The following is a 16909-nucleotide window of genomic DNA, read 5'->3' as shown; positions in this document are numbered from 1 at the left end:
CAAGACCAGTGAAGAGACCACAAGTGAAGAGACCCCTATAGCATCTAAGATTGTCAATAAGAAAAATGAACAATAATTTAAGATTTTTGAAAAGTAAAAATAACAATAGACTAAAAACAGTGTGATGCAGCAGCTCAAAAAGCCAATGCAATTCTGGGCTGTATCAATAGGAGTATAGCATCTAGATCGAGGGAAGTAATAGTACCACTGTATTCTGCTCTGGTCAGACCTCACCTGGGTACTGTGTCCAGTTCTGGGCGCCACAGTTCAAGAAGGATCCTGACAAGCTGGAACGTGTCCAGAAGAGGGCAACCAAAATGGTCCAAGGCCTGGAAGCGATGCCTTTATGAGGAACGCTTAGGAGCTGGGTATGTTGCTGGAGAGAAAGGTTAAGGGGTGATATGATAGCCATGTTCAAATATATCAAAGGATGTCATATAGAGGAGGGAGAAAGGTTGTTTTCTGCTGCTCCAGAGAAGCGGACACGGAGCAACGGATTCAAACTACAAGAAAGAAGATTCCACCTAAACATTAGAAGAACTTCCTGACAGTAAGAGCTGTTCGGTAGTGGGATTTGCTGCCAAGGAGTGTGGTGGAGTCTCCTTCTTTGGAGGTCTTAAAGCAGAGGCTTGACAGGCATATGTCAAGAATGCTTTGGTGGTGTTTCCTGCTTGGCAGGGGGTTGGACTGGATGGCCCTTGTGGTCTCTTCCAACTCTAGGATTCTATGATTCCCCCGCCTTGCAATACTAGAATTGAGGATCATCCAATTAAGTTGATAGGCAGCAGGTTCAAGCAAACTTTTTCAGCAGGGGGCCGGTCCACTGTCCCTCAAACCTTATGGGGGGCCGGACTATATTTTGAAAAAAAAATATGAACAAATTCCTATGCCCCACAAATAACCCAGAGATGCATTTTAAATAAAAGGACACATTCTACTCATGTAAAACTATGCTGATTCCCAGACCTTCCGCGGGCCACATCCAGCCCCGGGGCCTTAGTTTGGGGACCCTGACCTAAACATTAGGAAGAACTTCCTGACAGTCAGAGCTGTTCGGCAGTGGAATTTGCTGCCAAGGAGTGTGGTGGAGTCTCCTTCTTTGGAGGTCTTTAAGCAGAGGCTTGACAGGCACATGTCAGGAATGCTTTGATGGTGTTTCCTGCTTGGCAGGGGGTTGGACTGGATGGCCCTTGTGGTCTCTTCCAACTCTAGGATTCTATGATTAGGAAGAACTTCCTGACAGTAAGAGCTGTTCGGCAGTGGAATTTGCTGCCAAGGAGTGTGGTGGAGTCTCCTTCTTTTGGAGGTCTTTAAGCAGAGGCTTGACAGGCATATGTCAAGAATGCTTTGATGGTGTTTCCTGCTTGGCAGGGGGTTGGACTGGATGGCCCTTGGGGTCTCTTCCAACTCTATGATTCTATGATTCTATGAAACTACAAGAAAGAAGATTCCACCTCAACATTAGGAAGAACATCCTGACAGTCAGAGCTGTTCGGCAGTGGAATTTGCTGCCAAGGAGTGTGGTGGAGTCTCCTTCTTTGGAGGTCTTTAAGCAGAGGCTTGACAGGCATATGCCAAGAATTGATGGTGTTTCCTGCTCGGCAGGGGTTGGACTGGATGGCCCTCGTGGTCTCTTCCAACTCTACGATTCTATGATTCCCCCGCCTTGCAATACTAGAATTGAGGACCATCCAATTAAGTTGATAGGCAGCAGGTTCAAGCAAACGATGGGACTCACTGCCACAAGATACCATGGGGGCTCACTGGCTTAGGTGGCTTCAAGAAGAGACTAAACATTAGGAAGAACTTCCTGACAGCAAGAGCTGTTCGGCAGTGGGATTTGCTGCCAAGGAGTGTGGTGGAGTCTCCTTCTTTGGAGGTCTTTAAGCAGAGGCTTGACAGGCACATGTCAAGAATGCTTTGATGGTGTTTCCTGCTTGGCAGGGGGTTGGACTGGATGGCCCTTGGGGTCTCTTCCAACTCTATGATTCTATGAATTTAATTTAGGGAGGCCATAGTTAAAGGCTTGCCAAATGCACACACAGAAATGAAGCAGGACTGAATGTGGATCCCCTGGGGCTGGATCCTATTGTGTTTCACTGAGCAAGGGGAGTAGCCTCTGAGCACACGCAAAGTGCCACTGTCCCTCTTTTCTGAATACCTGCAGGCAGCTCTCATATACCTTGGTTTAAGCAACAGGACTCCTGTTGCTTTGAAGATTCCACCTAAACCTTAGGAAGAACATCCTGACAGTCAGAGCTGTTCGGCAGTGGGATTTGCTGCCAAGGAGTGTGGTGGAGTCTCCTTTTTTTGGAGGTCTTTAAGCAGAGGCTTGACAGGCACATGTCAAGAAGGCTTGGATGGTGTTTCCTGCTCGGCAGGGGGTTGGACTGGATGGCCCTCGGGGTCTCTTCCAACTCTACGATTCTATGATTCACATACAACTGCATTTTAAGAGTGCAGAATATGCTAATGAGTTTTGGGGTGGGGAAGAAACCAATGAGAGGTTGCCTGTTTTGCACCAAGGTCTAGTCAGGCACGGTGAGACCAGGCTGCTGAACTAGATGAGCCACTGGCCTGATCCAGCAGGCCTTTCTTCTGCTGACAGTCAGAGCTGTTCGGCAGTGGGATTTGCTGCCAAGGAGTGTGGTGGAGTCTCCTTCTTGGGAGGTCTTTAAGCAGAGGCTTGACAGGCACATGTCAAGAAGGCTTTGATGGTGTTTCCTGCTCGGCAGGGGGTTGGACTGGATGGCCCTTGTGGTCTCTTCCAACTCTAGGATTCTATGATTCTAACTCCAGCCTGACGTGCAGGGATGCCGGTTAACATGGGAATTAAAGGAAAAGGTAAAGGGACCCCTGACCATTAGGTCCAGTCATGACCGACTCCTGACAGTAAGAGCTGTTCGGCAGTGGGATTTGCTGCCAAGGAGTGTGGTGGAGCGAGTCTCCTTCTTTGGAGGTCTTTAAGCAGAGGCTTGACAGCCATATGTCAGGAATGCTTTGATGGTGTTTCCTGCTTGGCAGGGGGTTGGACTGGATGGCCCTCGGGGTCTCTTCCAACTCTACGATTCTATGATTCTAGGTGGCTTTAAGAAGCCATGATGGTTGTCTGGAGCCACCAGCTTTAGAGGCAGTCTACCTCTGAAAGCCAGCCAGTTCCTGGGGAGCTGCAGCCATGACAATAATAATAATAATAATAATAATAATAATAATAATAATAATAATAATTTATTATTTATACCCCGCCCATCTGGCCGGGTTCCCCCAGCCACTCTGGGCGGCTTCCAACAAAACAGAAATTCTAAAATACAGAAATACATCAAACATTAAAATACAGAAATCCATCAAGCCAGCGGCAAGGATGACATTGCAACAGGAGACAGAAGCATGCAAAAAAGAAAAAAATGCCCCGAGATGCCAGGCTAGGGCTACGGAGTTCTCACTTGAGCAGCCGCATGCCGGCTGTGGCTCCCAGGTAAAGAGGGGTGGCTGCGTGCCTCTCCTTCGGAACATCGACCTGGGCCTGGTCAAGACACGCCGTCAAGCTCCGTCCAGCTGCTGAGGGATCGGCGACGTAGCTGGAGATGCCGCCACCTGCGGATTCAACCCGAGACAAGGCCGTCATTCCCAGTCTAGGGGCGCAGCTGGTCAGCTGGTCAGTAGGGTGGGTCATAAAAAACTTTTTTTTTTGGAAAACGCTTCCTCCCTCGATCTCATATCAGGCGTATGGTATAAACATGGTGTTTCCTGCTTGGCAGGGGGTTGGACTGGATGGCCCTTGGGGTCTCTTCCAACTATATGACTCTATGATTCTCTATGATTCTATGATTCCACCTCAACATTAGAAAGAACTTCCTGACAGTCAGAGCTGTTCGGCAGTGGGATTTGCTGCCAAGGAGTGGGGTGGAGTCTCCTTCTTTGGAGGTCTTTAAGCAGAGGCTTGACGGCCATATGTCAAGAATGCTTTGATGGTGTTTCCTGCTTGGCAGGGGGTTGGACTGGATGGCCTTTGGGGTCTCTTCCAACTATATGACTCTATGATTCTCTATGATTCTATGATTCCACCTAAACATTAGAAAGAACTTCCTGACAGTCAGAGCTGTTCGGCAGTGGGATTTGCTGCCAAGGAGCGTGGTGGAGTCTCCTTCTCTGGAGGTCTTTAAGCAGAGGCTTGACAGGCATCTGTCAAGAATGCTTGGATGGTGTTTCCTGCTTGGCAGGGGGTTGGACTGGATGGCCCTTGGGGTCTCTTCCAACTATATGACTCTATGATTCTCTATGATTCTATGTTTCCACCTAAACATTAGAAAGAACTTCCTGACAGTCAGAGCTGTTCGGCAGTGGGATTTGCTGCCAAGGAGTGGGGTGGAGTCTCCTTCTTGGGAGGTCTTTAAGCAGAGGCTTGACAGGCATATGTCCAGAATGCTTTGATGGTGTTTCCTGCTCGGCAGGGGGTTGGACTGGATGGCCCTTGGGGTCTCTTCCAACTCTAGGATTCTATGATTCTATGAACATAGTCAAATTTCAAATTTGGGACAAATCGGTTCATATTTAGACCCTGCTCCTACAGACTGGAATTTTGCCTCGCTACGAGCGATGAAAACATAGGAATTTGACTCATTTATTCCCAGGATGTTAAATGGCGAACTGATCAACATAAATTTTAGGTTTCACGTAGAGCAATGAGAGTTGCATACTATTATTTTCCTGCAATATCTATTTATTTAAGATCAAACAGGTTGATAATTGACATGAAAAACCGATAATATACGGTTCACATTGCGAAGAAGAATTTATTTTGAATTATGTCCTTAGTTCTTCTGTATTTATTGATTTTTCTTTTGTATGAGATACGATGAGGAGAAAATTATCGTCGTATTCATATCATGCATATGTTCTACTCTGTATTATTTTAAACAATAAAGTCTTTTTTAAAAAAATTTAAAAAAAGAAAAAGATAATTGACATGAAAGATTTATACGATCTGAAGAGAAACCAGAGTATGTTAAAGTTCGGAAGTTGTTTTATGTATTACTGTGCAAATGAAATGTATATTTTTTTTGTATAGATTTTAATATTAATAAAGATTTTTTGCTAATTAAAAAAAAAAGATAATTGACATGAAAAACCAATGGTTTTGAACAAATTATACGGAACAGTAAAGCAGTGTTTCCCAACCAGTGTGCCTCCAGATGTTTTGGGACTACAACTCCCATCATTCCTGACCACTAGTCTTGCTAGCTAGGGATGATGGGAGTTGTAGTCCCAAAACATCTGGAGGCACAGTGGTTGGGAAACACTGGAGTAAAGCAAACGGGGTCCTAAACAAGTAAACATAAATATTGAACAATAAAACACCCCTCATATTATGCGTTGCATCAAAACATCACCTTGTACTTAATTACTTAATTACTAATGACCAAAATAGAGGTTTAGTGTAAGGCATAGAAGCCTATTTTTTAGCATATATGGTGTACAAGTGCAATGTATAATATTGCACAAGGCATAATTTTATTAATTACACAAAAGGTAAGCATTTAGTACAATTTATACCTAAGTAATTACTTAATTACTAATGACCAAAATAGAGGTTTAGTGTAAGGCATAAAAGCATATTTTTTTTAGCATATATGGTGTACAAGTGCAATGTATAATATTGCACAAGGCATAATTTTATGAATTACACAAAAGGTAAGCATTTAGTACAATTTATACCTAAGTAATTACTTAATTACTAATTACCAAAATAGAGGTTTAGTGTAAGGCATAAAAGCATATTTTTTTTAGCATATATGGTGTACAAGTGCAATGTATAATATTGCACAAGGCATAATTTTATTAATTACACAAAAGGTAAGCATTTAGTACAATTTATACCTAAGTAATTAAGTACCGTATATTCCGGCGTATCAGACAACTGGGCGTATAAGACGACCCTCGACTTTTGAGACGATTTCCCTGGGTTAAAAAGTAGTCTTACATGCAGGAATATACAGTATAATGTGATGTTTTGATGCAACCCATAATATGAGTGGTGTTTTATGAGTTTGAAGGATTTCTGTATTTTTTTTTAATATATTTTTTATTAAGTATTTTATCAACACATATCAAAGGAAACATACACAAAGAAATACAAGATACAAAATTACAGATACAAAAGAAAATATCAAGATACAAAAAATACAAAAATCAAACAACATGTAACAGAAAGAAAATACATCATCTCTAATCCATTTTAGTATTCATTGTCCTCAGGCTTCCCCAATTCCCCACTATCTGATTTTCATTTTTATAAACTTCTGTAGCAGTTTCTAAATGAAGGATTTCTGTATTTTAGTGTTTTGTCGGAAGCCGCCCAGAGTGGCTGGGGAGACCCGGCCAGATGGGCGGGGTATAAATAATAAATCATTATTATTATTATTATTATTGTTTAATGTTTGTGTTTACCTGTTTAGGACCCCGTTTGCTTCATTGTTCCATACCATTTGTTCAAAACCCTTGGTGTTTCATGTCAATTATCAACATGTTAAATAAACAAATATTGCATAAAATAAGAGTAGGCAACTCTTATCGCTCTCCACGAAACCTAAAATTGATGTCGATTAGTTCACCATTGAACATGCGGGGAATAAATGAGTCCAATTCCTATGTTTGTAGCGAGGCCAAATTTCCATCTGTAGGAGCCAGGGTCTCAATATGAACCGATTTGTCCCCAAGTTGACTCCAGAGGACAGGATCACACTTCAGAATGACCTTCACAGATTAGACAACTGGGCCAAAGCAAACAAGATGAATTTTAACAGGGAGAAATGTAAAGTACTACACTTGGGCAAAAAAAATGAAAGGCACAAATACAGGATGGGAGACACCCGGCTTGAGAGCAGTACATGTGAACAGGATCCAGGAGTCTTGGTAGACCACAAACTTGACATGAGTCAGCAGTGTGATGCAGCAGCTCAAAAAGCCAATGCAATTCTGGGCTGCATCAAGAGGAGTATAGCATCTAGATCGAGGGAAGTAATAGTACCACTGTATTCTGCTCTGGTCAGACCTCACCTGGAGTCCTGTGTCCAGTTCTGGGCACCACAGTTCAAGAAGGATCCTGACAAGCTGGAACGTGTCCAGAAGAGGGCAACCAAAATGGTCCAAGGCCTGGAAACGATGCCTTATGAGGAACGGCTTAGGGAGCTGGGTATGTTTAGCCTGGAGGAGAGAAGGTGAAGGGGTGATATGATAGCCATGTTCAAATATATCAAAGGATGTCATATAGAGGAGGGAGAAAGGTTGTTTTCTGCTGCTCCAGAGAAGCGGACACGGAGCAACGGATTCAAACTACAAGAAAGAAAATTCCACCTCAACATTAGGAAGAACTTCCTGACAGTCAGAGCTGTTCGGCAGTGGGATTTGCTGCCAAGGAGTGTGGTGGAGTCTCCTTCTTTGGAGGTCTTTAAGCAGAGGCTCGACAGGCATATGTCAAGAATGCTTTGATGGTGTTTCCTGCTTGGCAGGGGGTTGGACTGGATGGCCCTTGTGGTCTCTTCCAACTCTATGATTCTATGATTATATGATTCTATGACTATGTTTATACCATACGCCTGATATAAGATGGAGGGAGGAAACATTTTCCAAAAAAAAAAAGAGCTTTTTTTTGACCCACCCTACTAAGGAAACCTATTTTCTCAAAGCAGAATTAAGTCTCGCTTTAATTAGGCAATTCAAACGGGAAGCTCTGGTCTGCTCTGGTCCTTGGAAAGCTGTCTGGCCCAGCGAAAGAAAGCATTTCTACCATAGCTGCCAAGTTATCCCTTTTTTTTAAAAGGGATTTTCCCTTATGCTGAATAGGCAGAAAAGGGAAAACTCGGCAGCTATGATTTCTACCTGAGGGAAGGTAGGAGGGAACAGTGACTCATGGCGGGGGCAAGGGGAACTCGCGTCGAAGAAAGACGAAATCAAATCTTTCTTGCGTTAGCAAAATAAGGCATAGCTGCCGAGTTTTCCCTTTTCTCGCGAGGAAGCCTATTCAGCATAAGGGAAAATCCCTTAAAAAAAAGGGGCTAACTTGGCAGCTATGGTTAATCCTGTTTACCTATATGCTAACCATAGAATCCTAGAGTTGGAAGAGACCCCCAAGGGCCATCCAGTCCAACCCCCTGCCAAGCAGGAAACACCATCCAAGCATTCTGGACATATGCCTGTCAAGCCTCTGCTTCAAGACCTCCCAAAGAAGGAGACTCCACCACACTCCTTGGCAGCAAATCCCACTGCCGAACAGCTCTTACTGTCAAGAAGTTCTTCTTTCTTGAAGTTTGAATCCGTTGCTCCGTGTCCGCTTCTCTGGAGCAGCAGAAAACAATCTTTCTCCCTCCTCCATATGACATCCTTTTTATATATTTGAACATGGCTATCATATCACCCCTTCACCTTCTCTTCTCCAGGCTAAACATACCCAGCTCCCTAAGCCGTTCCTCATTAGGCACCTCTAGCTTTCACTTCAGGTTAAGTCATAGCTGCCAAGTTTTCCCTTTTCTCGCGAGGAAGCCTATTCAGCATAAGGGAAAATCCCTTTAAAAAAGGGGATAACTTGGCAGCTATGAAATAAGGACCATTCCACGCATAGAGTGTAGTGGCATTTGCGGACGAGCGCAGGAAGAAATCTGGGAGGGGGTGGGCTGTTAGTCAGGATGAGTCACGGGGCGTGCCTTGAATTTGATTGACAGGCCATTCTAATTTAACCAACACGTCGCTTCCGTTTCCCCCGTTCTTGGGGAAAGTTCGCCAATTCCCCGCCCGCCCTCCGCTGCATATAGGCTTAGTTGGCACCGCTTGCCCGACTAGCGGGGGGTCGCCTGTATTCAGGGGTCCAGTAGGGATTTTGCCACTTGGCTGATTGGCTGTTGCCATTTGGTTTTTGCCGACTGTCAAGCAATTTGTCACAACTTGTTAGGCTGGCTGCTAGGCTTTGGTTAGAATCATAGAATAGAATCATAGAGTTGGAAGAGACCACAAGGGCCATCCAGTCCAACCCCCTGCCAAGCAGGAAACACCATCAAAGCATTCCTGACAGATGGCTGTCAAGCCTCTGCTTAAAGACCTCCAAAGAAGGAGACTCCACCACACTCCTTGGCAGCAAATTCCACTGCCGAACAGCTCTTACTGTCAGGAAGTTCTTCCTAATGTTGAGGTGGAATCTTCTTTCTTGTAGCTTGAATCCATTGCTCCGTGTCAGAAAACAACCTTTCTCCCTCCTCTATATGACATCCTTTCATATATTTGAACACGGCTATCATATCACCCCTTCACCTTCTCTTCTCCAGGCTAAACATACCCAGCTCCCTAAGCCGTTCCTCATAAGGCATCGTTTCCAGGCCTTTGACCATTTTGGTTGCCCTCTTCTGGACACGTTCCAGCTTGTCAGTATCCTTCTTGGACTGTGGTGCCCAGAACTGGACACAGTACTCCAGGTGAGGTCTGACCAGAGCAGAATACAGTGGTCCTATTACTTCCCTAGATCTAGATGCTATACTCCTCTTGATGCAGCCCAGAATTGCATTGGCTTTTTGAGCTGCTGCATCACACTGCTGACTCATGTCAAGTTTATGGTCTACCAAGACTCCTAGATCCTTTTCACATGTACTGCTCTCAAGCCAGGTGTCTTCTATCCTGTATTTGTGCCTTTCATTTTTTTTGCCCAAGTGTAGTACTTTGCATTTCTCCTTGTTAAAATTCATCTTGTTTGCTTTGGCCCAGTTGTCTAATCTGTTAAGGTCATTCTGAAGTGTGATCCTGTCCTCTGGGGTATTAGCCACCCCTCCCCATTTGGTGTCGTCTGCAAACTTGCTCAGGATGCCCTCAAGCCCATCATCCAAGTCATTGATAAAGATGTTGAACAAGACTGGGCCCAAGACAGAACCCTGTGGCACCCCACTAGTTTACTTGACAGTAAACTACTTCGAAGTGGTCCTGCCCAACCGGGCAGATGGTATGGTCCTGACCCAGGGGTCAGATGGAAATGGTCCTGTCCCTTAGAGTGGACAGAAGGATTAACCAAAGCCTAAGCCAACACTCAGAATTAAAATTGTATTTTAAATAAAGTTGTGCCCCAAAATAATGCCCCAAAAACCAAACCTAAATTATTGTGTCAGTTGTGAGTTATCGGGATTTCTGGTGGGCTTTGTCACGCAAAACAATACAAAAATGCCAGAGACAAGCAACAAAGCCTAAATCAAGGCGATATTGCTGGCGTAATAGCATTTAAATTACCCCAAGACAAGGATGCAAAGGTTTAGGTGCCAGCGCCAAAAATCTAATATGCGGATATATGTGAAGCATAAAATAGCCCAAAATAGGCTCGGCACGTTGAGTTAAAAAATATGTTGTTGTTGTTGTTGTTTAGTCGTGTCCGACCCTTCGTGACCCCATGGACCAGAGCACGCCAGGCACTCCTGTCTTGCACTGCCTCCCGCAGTTTGGTCAAACTCATGTTCGTAGCTTCGAGAACACTGTCCAACCATCTCGTCCTCTGCCGTCCCCTTCTCCTAGTGCCCTCCATCTTTCCCAACATCAGGGTCTTTTCCAGGGAGTCTTCTCTTCTCACGAGGTGGCCAAAGTATTGGAGCCTCAGCTTCACGATCTGTCCTTGGCAGCAAATTCCACTGCCGAACAGCTCCTGACAGTAAGAGCTGTTCGGCAGTGGGATTTGCTGCCAAGGAGTGTGGCGGAGTCTCCTTCTTTGGAGGTCTTTAAGCAGAGGCTCGACAGGCATATGTCAAGAATGCTTTGATGGTGTTTCCTGCTTGGCAGGGGGTCGGACTGGATGGCCCTTGTGGTCTCTTCCAACTCTACGATTCTATGATTAGGAAGAACTTCCTGACAGTAAGAGCTGTTCGGCAGTGGAATTTGCTGCCAAGGAGTGTGGTGGAGTCTCCTTCTTTGGAGGTCTTGAAGCAGAGGCTTGACAGGCACATGTCAAGAATGCTTTGATGGTGTTTCCTGCTTGGCAGGGGGCTGGACTGGATGGCCCTTGGGGTCGCTTCCAACTCTAGGATTCTATGATTCTGTCCTTCCAGGGAGCCCTCAGGGCTGATTTCCTTCAGAATGGAGAGGTTTGAGCTTCTTGCAGTCCATGGGACTCTCAAGAGTCTCCTCCAGCACCACAATTCAAAGTCCTCCTAGCTTTCCCCCAAAGCTGCGTAGAGCCAGCATGAAATGGCCAGGAGATTAACCGGTGCCCTTTACGTCCCCGTCGAGCCACCCTCTGGATCCCCAAACCATTTGTCGGCTTGGCACGGCCAGAGCGCCCAGCTGGCCCTCTGCCTTGGCCTCCCATTGTGACATATTCTTTCATGTTTCGAAAAGAAGCACCTGCGCCTTTTGTGCCGGTCGCCCGGCCGATGCCAAGCTCTGGAACAAGAGACTACGTTGCCTTTAAAAAAAAGGAAGTTGGCACTAAAGATTTCAAAGGAGGTGGGCGAGGCTGGCTCTTTGTCTGGCGCTCCGCGGGAAGAGGGAGAAAACGGCCGACTGGCGCACCCGGCTTCTTCGGCGGCGTGCCCACGGCACAAAAGCCAGACAATGGGCGAACCGGATCAGAGCCGGCCGCCGGATGTACGATTTGTTGTTGGAGTGGTATACCAAAGATGAGTTGACAAAAGAAGCGATGATTAAATGGGCAAAAGATTTGGGGCATAATATTGAATAATAAGAATAATAAGAATAATTTATTATTTATACCCCGCCCATCTGGCCGGGTTCCCCCAGCCACTCTGGGCGGCTTCCAACAAAACAGACATTCTAAAATCCAGAAATCCAGAAATCCAGAATACAGAAATTGAATATGATGCGTGGTTGAAATTACGGAATCAAACTTTAAGATTTACAGCATAGAATCATAGAATCATAGAATCAGAGAGTTGGAAGAGACCCCAAGGGCCATCCAGTCCAACCCCCTGCCAAGCAGGAAACACCATCAAAGCATTCCTGACAGATGGCTGTCAAGCCTCTGCTTAAAGACCTCCAAAGAAGGAGACTCCACCACACTCCTTGGCAGCAAATTCCACTGCCGAACAGCTCTTACTGTCAGGAAGTTCTTCCTAATGTTTAGCATGTGCTGCCTTGAAAGAAAATGTGTATAAGATGATGTACAGATGGTATTGAACTCCAGTTAAATTAGCTAAAATGTATAGAATGAGGGACAAAAGTGGCTGGAAATGGAAAGAGAAAGAATTTTATCATATGTGGTGGACATGCGAAAAAGTTAAAAGATTTTTGGGAAAGTTTATATAACGAATTGAAAAAGATGTTTAGATATACTTTTCCAAAAAAAAAAACCAGAAGCATTTTTGTTAGGAATAATGGGAGGAGAGATTAGAAAAGAAGATCAAACGTTGTTCGCAACAACCGCGGCTAGGACTTTGTTAGCCCCAAAATGGAAATTACAGGAATTACCTACAATTGTGGAGTGGCAGACAAAAATGAGGGACTATGGTGAACTCGCTAGATTGACATGCAAGATTCGTGACCAGGGGGAGACGAGGTTTCAAAAGGACCGGAGTAAATATGTGGACTATATGGAGAAAAACTGGAGATGGTTAAAAACTCTCGCAGGATTAAAATAAACCTTACGAATTGACCGATATGTCAAAAAAGGAACTGCAAAAAAAGGGAATTAACAAGAAACCCGCATGAAGGGAGGGGGGGAAGTCATAGCTCGGCGGAGCAAGGTAAAAGATGTGGATATAAGATTGGTTTTGTTAATTTGTTGAATTTGGAAAATTGGAATAAAATGTATTTTTTAAATAAAAAAAAAAGGATCAGAGCCGGCCGCCGGCGACACATCCCCAAGGCAGGCGCCGCCACTTTGACCCCGAGAAGAAACGAGCGCCGCGTCTAGCAAGATGGCGCCGCAGAGTCGTGCTCTTTGGCCGTCGTCTGAATCACAAGCAAGAGTCTTCCCATCGGGGCTGCGGAGAATCCTGCCACGTCGCTCACTCCGAGGCCGTTTCAGCCCCATTGAGAAGAAGGATGATTTCTGACTAGAGTTCCCCTATAACAGGGGTGTCAAACTCAAATTCATCGGGGGCCGCACCAGCAGTTTGGTCACCCTCCAAGGGCCGGTTGTATCTGTAGGACGATGTGTCCCCTCTTTATTCTCATAAATTATTGTCACTGCATTCAATTATTACTGTTTTTTGTAATAATGTAAGTAATAACTAGCTCTGAAAGCAGAAACGTAGTCAGAATAATGGCAAGTCGATATTCGAATGTACAATTATTGTACAATTGATTGAAAAATGATTTTTTGGTAACTGCACTGGGTGGTGGAGGCTGGCTAGGGTTTCATGCAGGAAGGAAGGAAGGAAGGAAGGAAGGAAGGAAGGAAGGAAGGAAGGAAGAAAAGAGGGAGCAGGAGGGAGAGAGGAAGGAAAGAGGGGAGAGAAGGAAAGAAAAAGAAAGAGGGAGAGAAGACGGAAAGGGAGAAAGAAGGAAGGAAGTAGAGAGGGAAAGAAAGAATAAGAATGAGGGAGAGGAAGAAAGATGGGAAGGGCGGAAGGAAGGAAGGAAGGAAGAAAAGAGGGAGCAGGAGGGAGAGAGGAAGGAAAGAGGGGAGAGAAGGAAAGAAAAAGAAAGAGGGAGAGAAGACGGAAAGGGAGAAAGAAGGAAGGAAGTAGAGAGGGAAAGAAAGAATAAGAATGAGGGAGAGGAAGAAAGATGGGAAGGACGGAAGGAAGGAAGGAAGGAAGAAAAGAGGGAGCAGGAAGGAGAGAGGAAGGAAAGAGGGGAGAGAAGGAAAGAAAAAGAAAGAGGGAGAGAAGAGGGAAAGGGAGAAAGAAGGAAGGAAGTAGAGAGGGAAAGAAAGAATAAGAATGAGGGAGAGGAAGAAAGATGGGAAGGGCGGAAGGAAGGAAGAAATGAGGGAGCAGGAGGGAGAGAGGAAGGAAAGAGGGGAGAGAAGGAAAGAAAAAGAAAGAGGGAGAGAAGACGGAAAGGGAGAAAGAAGGAAGGAAGTAGAGAGGGAAAGAAAGAATAAGAATGAGGGAGAGGAGGAAAGATGGGAAGGGCGGAAGGAAGGAAGGAAGGAAGAAAAGAGGGAGCAGGAAGGAGAGAGGAAGGAAAGAGGGGAGAGAAGGAAAGAAAAAGAAAGAGGGAGAGAAGACGGAAAGGGAGAAAGAAGGAAGGAAGTAGAGAGGGAAAGAAAGAATAAGAATGAGGGAGAGGAAGAAAGATGGGAAGGACGGAAGGAAGGAAGGAAGGAAGGAAGGAAGAAAAGAGGGAGCAGGAAGGAGAGAGGAAGGAAAGAGGGGAGAGAAGGAAAGAAAAAGAAAGAGGGAGAGAAGACGGAAAGGGAGAAAGAAGGAAGGAAGTAGAGAGGGGAAGAAAGAATAAGAATGAGGGAGAGGAAGAAAGATGGGAAGGACGGAAGGAAGGAAGAAAAGAGGGAGCAGGAGGGAGAGAGGAAGGAAAGAGGGGAGAGAAGGAAAGAAAAAGAAAGAGGGAGAGAAGACGGAAAGGGAGAAAGAAGGAAGGAAGTAGAGAGGGAAAGAAAGAATAAGAATGAGGGAGAGGAGGAAAGATGGGAAGGGCGGAAGGAAGGAAGGAAGGAAGAAAAGAGGGAGCAGGAGCGAGAGAGGAAGGAAAGAGGGGAGAGAAGGAAAGAAAAAGAAAGAGGGAGAGAAGAGGGAAAGGGAGAAAGAAGGAAGGAAGTAGAGAGGGAAAGAAAGAATAAGAATGAGGGAGAGGAAGAAAGATGGGAAGGGCGGAAGGAAGGAAGGAAGGAAGAAAAGAGGGAGCAGGAGGGAGAGAGGAAGGAAAGAGGGGAGAGAAGGAAAGAAAAAGAAAGAGGGAGAGAAGACGGAAAGGGAGAAAGAAGGAAGGAAGTAGAGAGGGAAAGAAAGAACAAGAATGAGGGAGAGGAAGAAAGATGGGAAGGACGGAAGGAAGGAAGGAAGGAAGGAAGGAAGGAAGGAAGGAAGGAAGGAAGAAAAGAGGGAGCAGGAGGGAGAGAGGAAGGAAAGAGGGGAGAGAAAGAAGAGTAGGAAATAAGGAAGGGAATAAAGAAGGAAAGAAAAAGAAAGAGGGAGAGAAGACGGAAAGGGAGAAAGAAGGAAGGAAGTAGAGAGGGGAAGAAAGAATAAAAATGAGGTAGAGGAAGAAAGTTGGGAAGAAAGGAAGGAAGTAAGGAAGAAAGAAAGAAAGAAAGAAAGAAAGAAAGAAAGAAAGAAAGAAAGAAAGAAAGAAAGAAAAGAGGGAGCAGGAGGGAGAGAGGAAGGAAAGAGGTGAGAGAAAGAAGAGTAGGAAAGAAGGAATAAAGAAGGAAAGAAAAAGAAAGAGGGAGAGAAGACAGAGATAAAGAAGGAAGGAAGGAGAGGGAAAGAAAGAATAAGAACGAGAGAGAGGAAGAAAGAGAGGGAAGGGGGGGGTCGCCGCCTTGATTCAGTGCCAGAAAAGAGCGCAAAGGGACCCAGGGGCAAAAAGCATTTCCCCGGCCCCAGCTGTTTGTCGGCGCTTTGTTGGCGCGGCGCTTCAGCAGCAAGGTCCCACTGCTGGGTCCCGCTGGCTGGGGCGCTCAGCGGGCCACATGATGAGGTCTGGCGGGCCGGATTTGGCCCCCGGGCCATGCGTTTGACACCCATGCCCTATAACATCCTTCTGGACCGTCTAGAGGGCTTGGGAGCTGGGGGCACTGTCCTGCAGCGGTTCCGCTCCTTCCTCCTGGGCCGTGTTCAGAAAGTGGTGGTGGGGGGGGATGAGTGTTCGGACCCCTGGGCTCTCACTTGTGGGGTGCCTCAGGGGTCCGTCCGCTCCCCCATGCTTTTGAACATCTACATGCGGCCGCTGGGAGAGATCATCAGGGGGGTTTGGGGCTGGGTGTCCATCAGTATGCGGACGATACCCAGCTATAACTCTCTTTTACCTCCGCGGACACGGAGCAATGGATTCAAACTCCAAGAAAGAAGATTCTACCTCAACATTAGGAAGAACTTCCTGACAGTAAGAGCTGTTCGGCAGTGGGATTTGCTGCCAAGGAGTGCGGCGGAGTCTCCTTCTTCTTTGGAGGTCTTTTAAGCGGAGGCCTGACAGGCATATGTCAAGAATGCTTTGATGGTGTTTCCTGCTTGGCAGGGGGTTGGACTGGATGGCCCTTGGGGTCTCTTCCAACTCTAGGATTCTATGATTCTATGAAACTACAAGAAAGAAGATTCCACCTCAACATTAGGAAGAACTTCCTGACAGTAAGAGCTGTTCGGCAGTGGGATTTGCTGCCAAGGAGTGCGGCGGAGTCTCCTTCTTCTTTGGAGGTCTTTAAGCGGAGGCCTGACAGGCATATGTCAAGAATGCTTTGATGGTGTTTCCTGCTTGGCAGGGGGCTGGACTGGATGGCCCTTGGGGTCTCTTCCAACTCTACGATTCTATGATTCTTATAGTATAACCACCTCAACATTAGGAAGAACTTCCTGACAGTCAGAGCTGTTCGGCAGTGGGATTTGCTGCCAAGGAGTGCGGCGGAGTCTCCTTCTTTGGAGGTCTTTAAGCAGAGGCCTGACAGGCGTATGTCAAGAATGCTTTGATGGTGTTTCCTGCTTGGCAGGGGGTTGGACTGGATGGCCCTTGGGGTCTCTTCCAACTCTAGGATTCTATGATTCTATGAAACTACAAGAAAGAAGATTCCACCTCAACATTAGGAAGAACTTCCTTACAGTAAGAGCTGTTCGGCAGTGGAATTTGCTGCCAAGGAGTGTGGCGGAGTCTCCTTCTTTGGAGGTCTAGGATTCTATGATTCTATGAAATCAGAACCAGTGAAGGCGGTGAAGGTCCTGTGCGAGTGCCTGGAGGCGGTGGGAGGATGGATGGCGGCTAGCAGATTGAGGTGGAATCCTGACAAGACAGAAGTGCTGTTCGTGGGGGACAGGAG

General features: G+C 45.9%; 1 protein-coding gene across 1 annotated transcript in view; it reads right to left on the bottom strand.

The window, feature by feature from the left end:
• ENTPD2 (ectonucleoside triphosphate diphosphohydrolase 2) overlaps positions 1–16909 on the bottom strand; it is a gene marked incomplete at its 3' end in the record, with an annotated part of 62851 nt that overhangs the window by 11358 nt on the left and 34584 nt on the right. The window contains 1 exon segment of the mRNA XM_088665395.1: positions 3444–3594. Within this exon segment, the coding sequence (XP_088521521.1) occupies positions 3444–3594 (151 nt within the window).

Source organism: Zootoca vivipara, chromosome Z2 (assembly GCF_965207765.1).
Source record: "Zootoca vivipara chromosome Z2, rZooViv2.hap1.1, whole genome shotgun sequence".
NCBI lineage: Eukaryota > Metazoa > Chordata > Lepidosauria > Squamata > Lacertidae > Zootoca > Zootoca vivipara.
This window is presented reverse-complemented; position numbering and strand designations above follow the sequence as displayed.